Here is a 14,363-nt window from a genome sequence, read left to right on the forward strand (position 1 = left end):
CCATAAACCTAATTCATTCCTGTGCTTTATACAACTTTTGGACCACAACTATTCTGTGTTTGACTGCACATGGGTTAGCTCCAACATGGGTCAGGCAGCCCCCTGGCTTATCTGCCCGCCTGTGGGTGCAAGAAATGTTTTCAGAACCGGGAATAAGTGTTTAGTGCAGTAGTGCTTTGGCCACACATCCATAGCCTTGGAAATACTCCCAGTGCGCACGCTGTGTTGGAAGTTCCTGCAGGAACAGTAGCAGGGGAAGTAGAGCTGTCAGATCCCGGGAATATATGGCTCAGAAATGCAGGGATGAATTGGGGCTATTGATTCCAGTATCTCCAGTATGCTTCCACAAGGGTTATAGTTCACTATACAGCAACATGCTTACACAAACAATCCCAGCAGTGGCCAAGCACTGAATGGGCTATGGGGATGGAACTCCAGCTCACCCCTAAACGTAGTCCCTAGTACAGGTCAGGTTTGTGACACATTGGCAGAGAGCAGCATAGGGGAGTGTGCAGTGCTGCTACCTGTGCTGTATTGGTGCTGAGCATAAATGAAGAACTTCACTCTCCAGAGTTGTCTGTGCACATTTCAACAGCAAGGAACAGGTCGCCCACTTCGCGTTCCTCTCCATCTCCTCTGCTCCAGCCTGCTTCCTAAACGTGACCCAATGGCTAGATACCACAGTGACGAGAGTTATATAAATATCCAGGACAGATGAATAGAAAAGCTCTCTTTTTACATATTGCTCAATGGAAGATGCTCTCTAAAACATCCAGGTGGCTGCCATTCAGGGTCATGCATTTGGTCAGTGATGTTACTACTACTACTAAATATTCAAACTAAATGCCAACTGGCTGTTACTTAAGGCTGTAGAGCACATGCATTTTATCTCTCTCTTTAAGTGGGCTCAGTACCACTAGATAGGAGAGAACAACACATCCAGAAGGTGCGTGGATTACATAATGTATTACTCAGCTTGAGAAATGGTGATTAGAGGCCCAGGCTGACTTGGTTCATGCCACTTAAATGGATCGCTAGTGAATTGCCTCTACTGGTCCTTGTCTACAGAGAAAAGCTCAGGTTAGAGGAGTAACAGAGAGGGATGCAATAGACTAAGTCAAATTAAATCCCGAGTCCCTTCATGGTGGCAGAGACTGGTTTGAGGCAGAGAGGGCTTCTCCAGAGTATGGGGGGAACAGGCAGCTAGTGTCACCCCAAAAGTAGGCTAGGCAGCCAGAGTTGCAGTGATTCAGCACAGCCAAGCTGCAGCTTCTAAGGTGAACTTCTAGGGAGCTCCTAATGCAGAGTTCAGCTGCTTTCTGTCCCTTGTCCCCACCTGACACCTTCCTGGAAATACAATTTGCTCTTACCTGCGAGAGAATCATGACCCCTTAGAGCTCAGTAGCCCACAAAGCTACAATTTTGAGGTGGAGGGAACTTCTGGGCCTATATGTTACTTCTCTGCAGCTTTGTTTCAATCGGCGCCTCCTGGCTTTATACAAGCACCGATTCTTAGTGGAAGGGGGTGTAGTACTTATTTTTCTGGCCAACACAGCGTTAGCAGTTACCAAAGGATCCTTTCTACTCATCCTCTGGGTCAAATTCATCTCTGTTATTTTGGGGATCTGACTCTATCTCGCTGGCTCCATAAACAGGAGTAAAGATACCAGCCTAATAGTGCTGTAGACCAATGTTTCCTGATATTCCACAGAACAGGTACAGCAAGCTGCTGTCTCCTATGCTACTTCCCCAGTATGCTTCAACCATGAGCTTCTCCAGATGTGAGAGGAAAAGCCAGTCTTCACTGCTTGCTCTGTCCTTGCAGTCCCTGCTGAGACTGTTCACTAGATTGAGACGGTTTTTCACTATGAAAAGGAGCCTTTAAACAGACTGGGGATTTTTAGGTCTTGTAGCCAGTGGGATAAAGATATAAAAAACACACAATCAGCCAGCAGTTATAACAATTGCATTTTATTGCATCCTTGGAATGCAGGAATAATGACTTGATCTCCAACGGTATAGGTGCAGTGGGAAAATGGCTTAGCAGGCTCTTTCTCCACAGTTACATTTCTACCATCTACTCTTGAGTGTGATTAGATATAAAAATGTTTCTGGTGATAACCCTGGTATCAATCAAAACTAGATCTGGTCAGATTGAGAAGAAAGTCTGCTGAGCTGAGTTTAAATCAAGAGGACAGGGAAGATTGCTTTGCTATCCCTTAGATTTTCAGTGGTGCACGGGGAGTTATGAACATCACTGCCCTTAAAGTTAATGTAAATCAAACAGTAGAAGAGCCATACACCCACTGTGAATGTATGTGTTATAATGCATAAAAGCTAAATGTAAGCAGCAATTATGGCAAAGCTGAAGGTTGTTGCTGTAAATTTCCAGCTGCATAGGGTCTGAAGCTTGTATGAAAATAAACCTTCAGTTCAATCTAGTTCCTCTACTTGCTTTCACTTTCCTAACACAATTAGGATCACAGATTTCAGCTAGTCATTACAATTTTTTAATCTCCCGCTTCAGTTTCTGAATCTCCAGATACAGTTTCTTCAGTTCCAGCAGGGTTCTCAGTTCTGTCAGAGGCACATCACAATGGAGAAACTCTTTACTCTCACGTGCTCCTGTGCATTCTTCAGTATTGCTTTGCTTTTGCTATGAAACAGAGGAAGAGGGAATGGGATTATGCTGCAGAAGAGAAGGATTTACCCTTGAAGTATGCTTGCTCCTTTTTGGGTTTGAACCCTCAGTCAGTGTGTTACAAAAATCTATATCAGACAGTCTGTCTGACACAAGCCTGATACTGAAAAGGCTTTCATACCCACAATTCTTATTGATGTCTGTAGGGGATGACAGTTCTATGCAACTTTGAGAAGGTTCTGAACAACTTGCAAAATCAGGCACTTGGAGTGTTAACTCCTTGAGCCAGAACTAGGCCTCCATTTACATTTTCACTGGCAACTACTCATTAAAACAGTCATAACATTGCCCTAGCCCTACTTCAAAGCACAAGAAAGGATGGGGATGGAGGAAGGACATTCTTTTGCTTTTAGATCAATTCATTTTCCCCTTCTATTGTATCAATGGCACATCTCCCTACTTGATCCCATTGATTCATTAAAACAATGAGGACTAAGACTTTAGAAATGCAAAACACTGTTTTGTTATTACTTCAACAAATCCCTCTGGAGTGTCATACTTACACATTTGGGTAATGCTGTCCAGTTGCCGTTGGCTGAGCAAGTAATGCTCAAGCTGTCTGTTGTAGGCAGGTACCAATGGTCTGAAAAATGGTACCCAGGAGAGCATTTGAAAGTAATGCTTTCATTTACATTGTACCACATTTTCTCATCTAATGCATTGACCATTCTTCCATTCTGCACATCTGGCTTTGAACACTGAACTGAAAGGAAAAAGCAGATGAGAAGGCCGTTCAGTGAGAGGAGATGCACTGTGAGTGCTGCTTATTGCCTGTAATGGAAAGAGGCAGCTCTACTTAAGGCCCCGTGCCCTTGGTTTACTTCACTGCAGCTGTTTTGGTTTAATCAGAGGAATAAACTACTTTTAACATCACACCCACAGTGACTCGCTGGAAAAACAAACAACCATCATGAGTTCAACAAGAAAAGGGCGTGAGTGAAATCCCACCCAGTACTGTGTATCATGGGCATTTCATGGAGTCATCGGCAGCTGAAACTCCACACTTGGGGCAGCAGAACACAGGTGCTTTGTTGGTTTATTTAAGGAAGTTTTACTGACAACCTTGGGACAACTGTGAATGTGAAGTTCACTCCATTGCACACTTGTGACCTTCTTCTAAATAGCCTCTTTGGTGTACTGCAGAATTAGCTCCCCACCCCCGTTGCAGTGAGGGACAATTGCAACTCGGTGGAGTTGCCTTGGATTTACACAGGTGGAGCCAAGGGCAGAATTTAGTCCTTAACAGTGTCTTAGGCTTCTGTAGTGACACTCATCCTGCAGGATGCCAAAGGCTTTGATTAGAGACCCCAGTGATGGGCTCTGTACAGACCCCTTAGATAACTGTAAGGAACCTCTTCCCCAGTGAAACAACCACCTCTGGGGGCAGTAAGCATGAAGGTCTATTTGAGGACTGTCTACAGAATGCAGACCTGAATGAAGAACCTGATTCTCATGCACACTACTGAGGCCTCTGGCAACAGAGAGGGGCTTAGTGTAAATGAGACTCAGTCCCTGAGTCCTTAAAGTTTCATCTGGAAATCAGCCCCGACCACCCCTTCATCTCACCTCCAACCCCCGCAGAGCAGTCTCTACAGAACTGAATGTGTCTACCTCTGAAGGAAGAAAGGCTGAGTCTGCTTTGGTGAGCTTCAGATCTGAGACTCTGTGGAGCCAGACTTGTCAAACCTGAGGGTTCGCACACTCAGCCATTCCGGCCAAGGAAGGGCTAGTCAATATCAAATTGATTAAGGGGCAGTCAGAGGCTGTTGGTTTTTGTTGTTTTTTTTTTTTTTGCAGGCTCAGAAGTCATTGCTGTTCATTGGCATTGACTCAGTTGAGGAGTACAAGGCATCACTTTTTCAGATTTTGGTACAAGCAGCCTGGGGTCCTTGATGAGCACCTTTTCTAAACTGGAAAAATCCATCATTAAAGCTGGCCCACTCCTGAAGAAAGCTTCTCGGACCTAAACACCGAGGTTTCTTGGTCCTTATCCTATTAAATATATATTCCATTGATAAATATTTGCTGCTTTGGGTTTCCTTCCACGGTACACCCAGGAGAGTTTCAGCAATGTTTCAAGTACTTTCCTAACTAGTCCTCAAAGCACCTCTTCAAGGTAGCTTGGATCCATGATCTCCATTTTTACAGATGGGAAATGGAGGCAGAGAGGAGAAATCCTTTGCTCAAGTCACCCAGGGAGACTGGCTTGGGGCAGGAAGAGGGTAAAAACTCAAGGGACTTGGTTTCCACTGCCACGCTCAGACCACCTCTCCCCTTATGGTGCTGTTACTAGAGCTCAGTGTACACGTGCCAGACCAATCGCCATACCTCAGTTCATCATTTACACTTACCGGGCTGACAACTTGGCACAGGAGGATTCCAGGTGTTGTCATCCTGACACTGACTCACTCTACTGCCATGGAGCAGGTAGCTTTCCTTGCAAGAGAACTGAACAGCGACACCGTATGTGAACGCTTGTCTTGTAGTCGTCATTCTTCCATTTTCAACCTGTGGCCTCGGACAGTGAAACACTGAAGAAAATAACTAAACGGTTAGTTCTATATCTGAGACAGGGAACAAATCAAGGCCAATATACTAAATTGCCTGGAAATAGATCAGCTGCTTACTAAATATGCGGGGGAGGGGAAACACGTCTACAGAAGAATATCAGATTCTTGATCTTTTAGCGGACGATTCACAATGACATTGAGACTGTTGGGCAGGGATAACTTTATATGGCAGGTTCGGTATGTGGGTGAATGCTTTCAATGCTGTTCTCTTTTTCCCCAGCCTCCTAGAATCCTGCTGCTCCTACTGCACTCACTATTCCATGTGGGTTGCAAGAACAGCTGTCCCTGCTGGGCTCCTTCACGTGGAAATTGGAAGATTTACCTGGTTATTTTAACAGCTGTGGGATCTATTCAGCTCTGGCAGTTTGCAGCTAGCACAGCAGTGGAGCCATCTGCACTCCAGGGTGAGGTTTGCCACCAGACCAGGAGAGATAATGCTCCACCCAAAGCTTTAGCTCCACCCAGGGAGCCATACGGGTGAGGATACCTTGGGTCAGTGCAGCCTGAGTGCCATAGCCACACCCTCTCCCGGCTTTTCACCACTCACGTCAGCTGTAATCCTGGACTTCAAAGATGATTGTGGGAGGGATTAGGAGCGGCAGACAGCTCTGCTCATTTTCAGCCCCACTTACAAAAAGGGTTGGGATGTTATACCTGGGTCTCCTGAAAGTACCCTCTACCCTTTGTAATTTAGAGTCATGGAGAATGACTTACCTTTGCACTGTGGGGCAGGCCCGCTCCACATCAGATTTACCCCATCAGATGTGCAATAAATGGAGGACTCTCCAATCAGTGATAAACCGTCTCCGCAGCTATAGGTCACTTGTGATTCATAGGGGAAATATTCCTTCATCCCACCATTGTGCAGCCCGTTCATGAGAGTTGGAGGTCGGCCACAGGCTACACATGGATAGAAACAGTGTAAGGCCTGATGCTCCTCTCACTGAGTCAGGCAACAAGTAGGGCAGCCCACGAAGTTACAGGGGAATCTAGCACTTGGTATTTAGATGACAGGTAATTCTCTTTAATGGGGGCTGTTGATGCTCAGCTGCTTGAAAGATCAGTATATTGGTCAGACCCCCCCCCCATAGTGCTTAATCCTTCCAGAATCTCCTAGGCAACCATCCCAACCCTCCTGCAACCTACCAACCCTCCCCGCGTCCCCCAAGAAGTGTCTCAGTCCCACTGCCCACAACATCTCCCTCAGTGTAAGGACTATCCCACTCCTGCCGCCCAGCCACACTGAATGAAGAAGGGGAGTGATTGTAGAGGATGTTACAAGGGGGCTGAGCCAGGACTAATAGGAGGAAATTAAGAAAAGGAAAATTTAGGCTGAACATTAGGCAGTGCTTAATTTGTAATTAAAGAGGTGCCGGGGCTCAAACAATTTTTTTTTTTAACTTTCATAACTGATGCAGCGAGCCCAGAGGTGCCGGGGCTCTGAACTGCCAGGCCCAGAGGTGCTGGAGCTATGAACTGCCAAGCCCAGAGGTGCTGGAGCTCAGCCCTGGCACAAATTAAGCAATGACATTATGAAAAATCTTACGGAAAGTGAGATCTAAGACTCTTCCATAATCTAAGCAAAGGGGTGGGGGTCCCTTCGGCTGGCACATTTAACCTTCAGCCAGAAGCAGGCCTGGAGTTTAGACTGTAGGGAATACTTAGCTGTTGAACACCCCCCCCCCTCGGAATTGGATGAGGTCATTTATTGGCTATTTATTAATAACCTCTGAGGATCCTTCTAATAATCCCCCTAGAAGTTGAGAGGTAGGGAGGCAGCCTTCCCGCTGTTGTTACTAAGATCAGTGGCAGCATATTTCTTTTGAACGGTAGGTTCTCTTCTCATTTATACTCACATTTATCACAAAATGGTACTGGAGGGTGCCACATCCCATCGCTCCGGCACACAATCCCCTCACTGCCTCTGAGGATGTAGTCAGGATCACATTGAAACACCACACGGTTGGAATATGTATATTCAGTTTCCACTGGAGAGATTTGTTTTCCATTTTCAACCACTGGCTTTGGACAACGAGTCTCTGAGCAACACCAACAGTTTTTGTTCAGAATCAGACAGAAGAAAAAGGTCACAGTAGAGACATTTTCTACAATAGAGACTTTATCAGCAGGGTCTGAACCCTTTGCAAGAATCTGAGCACTGACACTAACATCAATTTCCTTAACTTTTTTTTAATGTAAAGACCCTAGTTTCTAAAGGAAGTTTTGTTTCATGGGTGTCACAATAAAAGGAAGGTGGCTTCTAAGAGGGTCTTCTCCAAAAGCTCTGTATAATATACCAGAAGGACACTGCAGGATGGTGCAGTGTGACAAGGTTTTACTGTTCTGAGTTTGGGATGGTTGAGAGAGACTCATGAGTGGCACAGCCACACGTTACTTACACAGGCCATATTCAATGCTAATAGAGCCTTTATACCACAGCACACTGGCTTGAATTCAGGATATGCCATGGGTTACAGCTAATCATTTAACTGGCGCTGTTTTTATTTTATTTATTTTCCACCTGTAAAACCAGGATTTTAGACTATGTCTACACTGTGAGAAAAGAACCTTGGTGTGGCTATGTCTGGCTTGGGTCAGCTGACTCAGGCTAATCCTGGTGCTTGGGCTGTGGGGTATAAAATTGCAGTGCAGGCGTTTGGGTTTGGGCTAAAGCCTGGGCTCTGAGACCCTGCGCGGAGGGAGAGTATCCGAGCTTGGGCTCCATCCTGAGCCTCAAAGTCTAGCCTGCAATTTTTAGTCCCATAGCCTGAGCCTGAGTCAGCTGATCCAGGCTGAGACTTGGTTATGTTGGTATTTTTCAATGGCAGTGTAGACATACACTATTGCAGAACATCTGATCCATGATATTAAGGGTAAGTAACCTCAAAATTACCTAAAATAGCTAATGTAACTACATAGATAAGGCTGATATCTCAGGATCTGGTAGATCCTAATACCAAGTGTTTGTCCCAACAGAAAGGGGGATTCTTGGATTTTTAACCATATCTAACACCCCCACAATTTCTAGCCCTGACAGCTTACCAGACATTCTACTTCAATCCTTTCAGTGATGCAGAACTGAATTTTTATTATTGCCTGTCCTGAGCCTCAAGCCAGTGTAATCCTGAGGGGCTGGAGGGGCTTGGAAATACCATATTTTGGGGAGGAGGAACATTTGCCACAGTATTTTAAGTTATGTATGTAATATGTGTGCGTGTGTGTGCGCGCGTGTGTGTGAGAGAGAGAGTGAGAGATGTTTGGGGCTGCTTATAAAATGGGGGTGTTCAAACTTCTCCTATCTGATTAGGGCTAGTGGGCAGAGGACAGCTGAGCAGGTGAAAAGTTGTACAGTAAATGCAGTTCATCACATCACACTAGTATCGCCATGTCTATGGTACAGACACATTCACACAGCCAATTTCTCAGTGTGTTCTGGACCAGATTTTCAGAGGTGCTGAGCACCCACAACTCCAGCTGCAGTCAGATCTGCAGGTGCTCAGCACCTGGGGGCCTACCAGGCCCCAAAGTGCCCGCCCCCATAAGCTATTAAATTGCTCTTACATTTGTATATCAACTAAAGCAAAGAAAATTCAGCTGAAAATTACTTACTCTGACATAGTTCTGAGATTCTAGACCATGTAAAATTTGTAAAACAAGCCACATGAGGAGATACTCCAGGGATGCATGTGTAACCTGGGCTGCAGGAGTAGGTCACTACGGTACCAACTAGAAACTCTCTGTGATCACTTCTGTCAGCGTACGCAAGCGCTGGCGGGTAGGAACATCTCCCTAACAATCCAAAACAAGACAGGGACCTGTAAAAGTCATTTAACCTGAAACCTAGGGAGAGTGAAGCGTCCTTCTAAGAATGTGGCATGCGAGACCCAGCTGTGGAAATCATTGGCCTACATTCTGCTCACCACTGCACTGAGCGTAGAACTTGGTTCAGTAACCGCAAAAATATAAAACACCTAGGACTGAATTGTGGGCTGGGGTACGCGACAATGCACAGTTATGAGGGGACACAAACTGCAATGACTACCTGCTTCACAGGGGATAGTAACAGTAAGCAATGAGAAGCATGAATAGCAGTAATGTGTAGAGAAGTGGTGTGATGCTAGCCCCTGCATGGAATTAAAAGGAGAACTGTTACATTGTTAAATACATCACCTTGCTTGAAAACAGTAAGTTTTCCCTTACGAAAAGATGGAATAAAGAGTTAGGATCTTATAGCAAATTTCCATTTGTATAGCAGCTTTTCTGAGGACCTTCCTGAGGAGCTTTATAAACATCAGTGAGTGAATTCTCATCATACCCTTCTAGAGGTAGGGTCAGCCATGTTACGCCCATTTTACAGATGGGGGGACTGAGGCAGAGAGAGATTAAAGCCAAAATCTTCAAGTGTGACAGCTCCTTAAGGGTAGACAACTTGGGATCCGTAGGGATCATGCTGTAATTACTCTATGTGTTCTCTGTGAAGGCAGGGATTTCATATCCATCTTTGCTTTGTTAATGGCCTTCTAAGGGGACTGGAAAAAAGACACCTGGTCTACCTAAAGGGGCCCAGAAGGATGCCTCAGCATATCCTGGATCCATCCCCATGTGAATTCCAGCACCATTTGCTTCCCTGTCGGCCTGGTGAATTGGCCAGCATGCTCAGATATTGCAGAGGATCCCCAGACTGGCAATAGCCAGCGTTCTCTTCCCAGTACTGGCCTCCCCTACATGCACCGTGCTCCCCCCTCTCACACCACCTGATCCCCAAGGCCCAGAGAGAATGAAAGGGGGAGACAGTTACCAGGCTGAGCAAGCATCACCTCAACTAGCTCTCTCAGCCCAGCTCTGCTGATTCCCCAAAAGCACGACCCATCACCCACTGCTATCCCAACCTGGGTTCCACCCCAACTGTCCACCCCACCCCCTGAGCTCTGCCCATGCCCCTCAATCCCTACCCACACCACAGCCCCAGATTCTCCCACTGCCACCCCTCAGCTCTGGCAATGCACCCACATCCTGACTCCATTGTCCCAGGGCCAGCTCTATGCAACCATTCCCCAGCCCATTCCCATCCCTGTCTCCCCTAAACTGTCCCTCCCTGGGTCCATTGATCCTTGTTTCACCACAGTCCACCTTGCCTTAGGAGTCAGTAATGCTCTGAAGTGACCAGGATGTCGTCACAGTGCTGGATAGGCAATGGAAATGCCTGTGGATCCCTGGTAGGACAAGCCAAGACCCCATCATGGAACCACCTTCCAGATAGGCCATGGAAAATGGGCCTTGGAAACGTGAACTCCCCTTTCAAGCCCAGCTGTGGGCTCTCCAGGCTAGGGCTGAGGTACCTGGGGAGAAGAGGTGAGGCCAGCCCAGTGTCCCTGCCAGGCCAAGCTGTGGAAGACCAGGGAGCTTTGGTCTCCAGGACTCTCACCCAGTTCCTTTTACCAGTCCTAGAGCCACTTCATTAAAAGCTGCCTCCCCCCCGCCCCCCAGCCCTCAGATCCCAAGTGCGGAGGAGTCTGTGGCCTGGAGACAGTGCGGGGTGTGGGAGGGAGGATCCAGAGGCTGCAGTACTGATGCGGTCAGGGAGGGAGAGGAGGGCGCCGAGGCTCTGGCATGTGGTGACGGAAAAAAGAGTTTGCGAGACCGGGCCAGGAAATAGTCAGTCGCTCATTCTGGGTAAGAGAAGGAGGAATCCAGGTACCAGCCTGCCAACAGAGGGGTCATCAGCGGTCCTTTGAGCTCATAGCCACAGCGGAGCCATGCTGTCCGGAGAGGAGTCAGCTCCGGCACCTCCTTCGCTCCAGAGGACGGTCTCATTGGTGGAGCCACTGCTCTGGGATGTGGAGGCAGGGGAGGGAGGATGCATGGGCCCAAATGGGGAACATCAATTCTGCCTTTACATCATGAAGCCCAGCTGCCTCCCAGGGTGGTTCAAGGAACCGCAGCTGCCCCTGCCTGGGACATCATGCAGGGTCAGATGCATGGTGTAGATCAGCCTTTCTGCCCCAGGATCCTTTCCCAACCACTAGCTGGGTTCAGCAGGACTTAGCAGGTGCTGTGGGAGGAGAGATAGCTCAGTGGTTTGAGCATTGGCCTGCTATATCCAGGGTTGCGTGTTCAATTCTTGAGGGGACCATCTCGGGATCTGGGGCAAAAATCAGTACTTGGTCCTGCTAGTGAAGGCATGGGGCTGGACTCAACAACCTTTCAAGGTCTCTTCCAGTTCTAGGAGATAGGATATGTCTGTTAATTTAAATCTATGACTGCCGCAGGCTGACAGGAGTAATGGAGTCACCTCTCTGACCCACCCATGGATTGCAAATGCCTGGCTATGTATAACACCCTCCAGTGCATCCTTCTCTCTGACTCCCACTACTGCAGCCTCTGAGCACTTCCCAGGCAGCTAAAGATAGCACAGTGACAGCCTTCCTTTCTCCATTCCCAGCCCAGAGAGGAGGGAGCCAGAGTCCTTAACAGAGCTCTTCTGTATTGTTCTGCTGGAAGGCATAAATGGTCCCGTCAACCAGTTCTTTGATCTCTAGACAATTGCAGCAATATTGGAGGCTGGGGCTGCGCCAAAGAGCTAGTAGAGGCTCCATGACCTCCATTTCCTCCCTTTCAGTTTTCCGATTTCCCCCTAGGTCAATCAGGTTCTGGCTGTGGCTGCCTGGAACATTCCTCAGAATGTGGGAATTGATTGGACATGGTGATCCAAATGCCCTCTGTCTGCTGAACAACCAGAGACCATTTTGGGTGAGGCAGAGGCTCTATTTTACTTTATCGCAGTGCAATGCCTTGCCGTTAAATACCAGCGAGGCTGGGAGTGCAGTGAGATTCAGGAAAGGATCCTTCTGCTTGATTCAGGGCATGAGCCGCCTTCTATCAGACAGGAACAGTGGTGGTAGTTGAGGATTCTTAGAGTCACTAGTCGGGGTCTTTCCTTGAACCCATCGCTCACACCGTGCAGCGATTCAGAGACCCAGCACACAGAGGGTGGGGTGAAGGCGAATGCCAGCCTGGCTTTCTGCTCACATAGACCCTTACTGTTGTGTATTTGGTTGTCATGGTTTTTGGTTCCTATGGTAACTGAGTTAGATTATTAGGGGATAGCTCAGCCAGCTTCAGCCGGCTGGGTGAGTTCTCTGAGTCTGTAAATAAAATGGTGGTTTTGTTAGCTGTCTGCTGTCTGGCCTCAAGTGATTTCTTCCTAAACCGGCTGCCCCCAAGGATATAACACTTACCTCCTTGCTCTATGCCTCCTAGTGGGTACCCTGAGTAGTGGCGCTAACCGTCACAACTAAACTCACAGACACTGCTCCTAGAGACAGGCTATCCCAGCAGAGCACCAAGCCACAGAGCCTCCGCATGCCAGGCCAGCCTAGAGCAGCCAGCATTGCAGCATTCCTAGACTCAGCCCTGCAGACAGGCCCATCCCCCTGGCCTTTGCAATGCTGCCCTGGGTGCAGGACGCTGGCAGGGCAGCACGGTTAGCTTGGTCAGGCCCCCAGAGCAGCCTCCGTGCACCAGGTACCTACGTGAGGGTGCAGACGCACTTGGCCGAGTCCCGGAGGTCCCACACTTTGATGTAGGAGGTTGAGACGGTGAAGACCAGCCCCGAGTGGTTGCAGTACTTGATGGACACCACATTGTTGGGGTGGCCCTTCAGCGAGGCGATTTCCTGGCCCGTCACCAGGTTCCACATTTTGCAGCTCCAGTCTGGGAGAGGAAGCAGGAGCACATGACACTGCAGGACCTTTCCGTCCTCAGCACAGGAACCCCACAGCTCCCCCCGTCACTGCCTCCCCCTGCTCCCAGGGGCGAGAGGGGAGCTCAGTCCCCATGGGCCACCCAGCCCCTGGCACCTGCGCCGGACCTGCCAAGGGAGGGAGGGTCTATCAGTGCCAGGTAAACACCGGCCCACTAGAGGCTGGGCAGAGGCCCCAACAACTGGCTTCAGGGATGTCACCACACAGCTGTTCAGCCTAATGACTCATGCAGCATGGCTGCCCTCTGCTGGGGGGAGCCAGAACTGCACCGGCCCGTTGTGGGGCTTGGGGCTCTCAGGCAGGCCGGCGCTGTCTGAGCAGGAGGCTCGTGTCCTGTCCCTGCAGTTCAGGGCGGCTCAGCCACGCCCTGGGGTAACAGGCTCACTCCCCAGCGATCACACCCAGAGCTCAGCAGCCGCCCGCCCCCGAGGCGCGCACCTTTGGATCCGGAGAAGAGCAGCTCGTCGGTGGCATCCACACAGAGAATGGGCTTGGAGTGTCCCTCCGCCAGGGAACTGCACTTCAGCGGGGCCGTCCAGGCACTCCTGGAACCACCCACGGGGTTAATGAGGCCCCTTCCGTGGGAGAGAGAAAGGGTGTCAGCAGGGGGTCGCTGGCTGGGTGACCCAGGACAAAGCCAGATCCCACCCCGCGAGGCTGCCAGGACCTGCTAGTGGGGCTCCATAAGAACATAAGAACGGCCGTACCGGGTCAGACCAAAGGTCCATCTAGCCCAGTATCTGTCTACCGACAGTGGCCAATGCCAGGTGCCCCAGAGGGAGTGAACCTAACAGGCTATGATCAAGTGATCTCTCTCCTGCCATCCAGCTCCATCCTCTGACGAACAGAGGCTAGGGACACCATTCTTACCCATCCTAGCTAATAGCCATTTACGGACTTAGCCACCATGAATTTATCCAGTCCCCTTTTAAACATTGTTATAGTCCTCGCCTTCACAACCTCCTCAGGTAAGGAGTTCCACAAGTTGACTGTGCGCTGCGTGAAGAAGAACTTCCTTTTATTTGTTTTAAACCTGCTGCCTAATAATTTCATTTGGTGACCCCTAGTTCTTGTATTATGGGAATAAGTAAATAACTTTTCCTTATCCACTTTCTCAACATCACTCATGATTTTATATACCTCTATCATATTCCCCCCTTAGTCTTCTCTTTTCCAAGCTGAAGAGTCCTAACCTCTTTAATCTTTCCTCATATGGGACCCTCTCTAAATCCCTAATCATTTTAGTTGCCCTTTTCTGAACCTTTTCTAGTGCTAGTATATCTTTTTTGAGGTGAGGAGACCACATCTGTACACAGTATTCGAGATGTG

The 14,363-nt window shown here is 48.5% G+C and overlaps 1 protein-coding gene across 2 annotated transcripts; it reads right to left on the minus strand.

Annotated features, from left to right (window-relative positions):
- Positions 1-1,971: 1,971 nt before the first annotated feature.
- LOC123369907 (membrane cofactor protein-like) lies at positions 1,972-13,533 on the minus strand. Of its 2 annotated transcripts, XM_045015960.1 has the most exons (8): positions 13,473-13,533; positions 12,804-12,984; positions 8,881-9,060; positions 7,128-7,310; positions 5,986-6,171; positions 5,053-5,232; positions 3,205-3,404; positions 1,972-2,656 (listed from the first exon to the last, which is right to left on the minus strand). In XM_045015960.1, exons 2-8 carry the CDS (start codon positions 12,913-12,915, stop codon positions 2,501-2,503), a joined length of 1,197 nt encoding a protein of 398 aa, XP_044871895.1. In that variant the 5' UTR covers positions 12,916-12,984; positions 13,473-13,533; the 3' UTR covers positions 1,972-2,500. The 2 variants fall into 2 exon arrangements, with proteins under 2 accessions (XP_044871895.1, XP_044871896.1); XM_045015961.1 differs by lacking the exons at positions 8,881-9,060; positions 13,473-13,533 and having other exon boundaries at positions 12,804-13,163.
- Positions 13,534-14,363: the final 830 nt, after the last annotated feature.

This window comes from Mauremys mutica, chromosome 4 (genome assembly GCF_020497125.1).
Source record: "Mauremys mutica isolate MM-2020 ecotype Southern chromosome 4, ASM2049712v1, whole genome shotgun sequence".
Taxonomy (NCBI): domain Eukaryota; kingdom Metazoa; phylum Chordata; order Testudines; family Geoemydidae; genus Mauremys; species Mauremys mutica.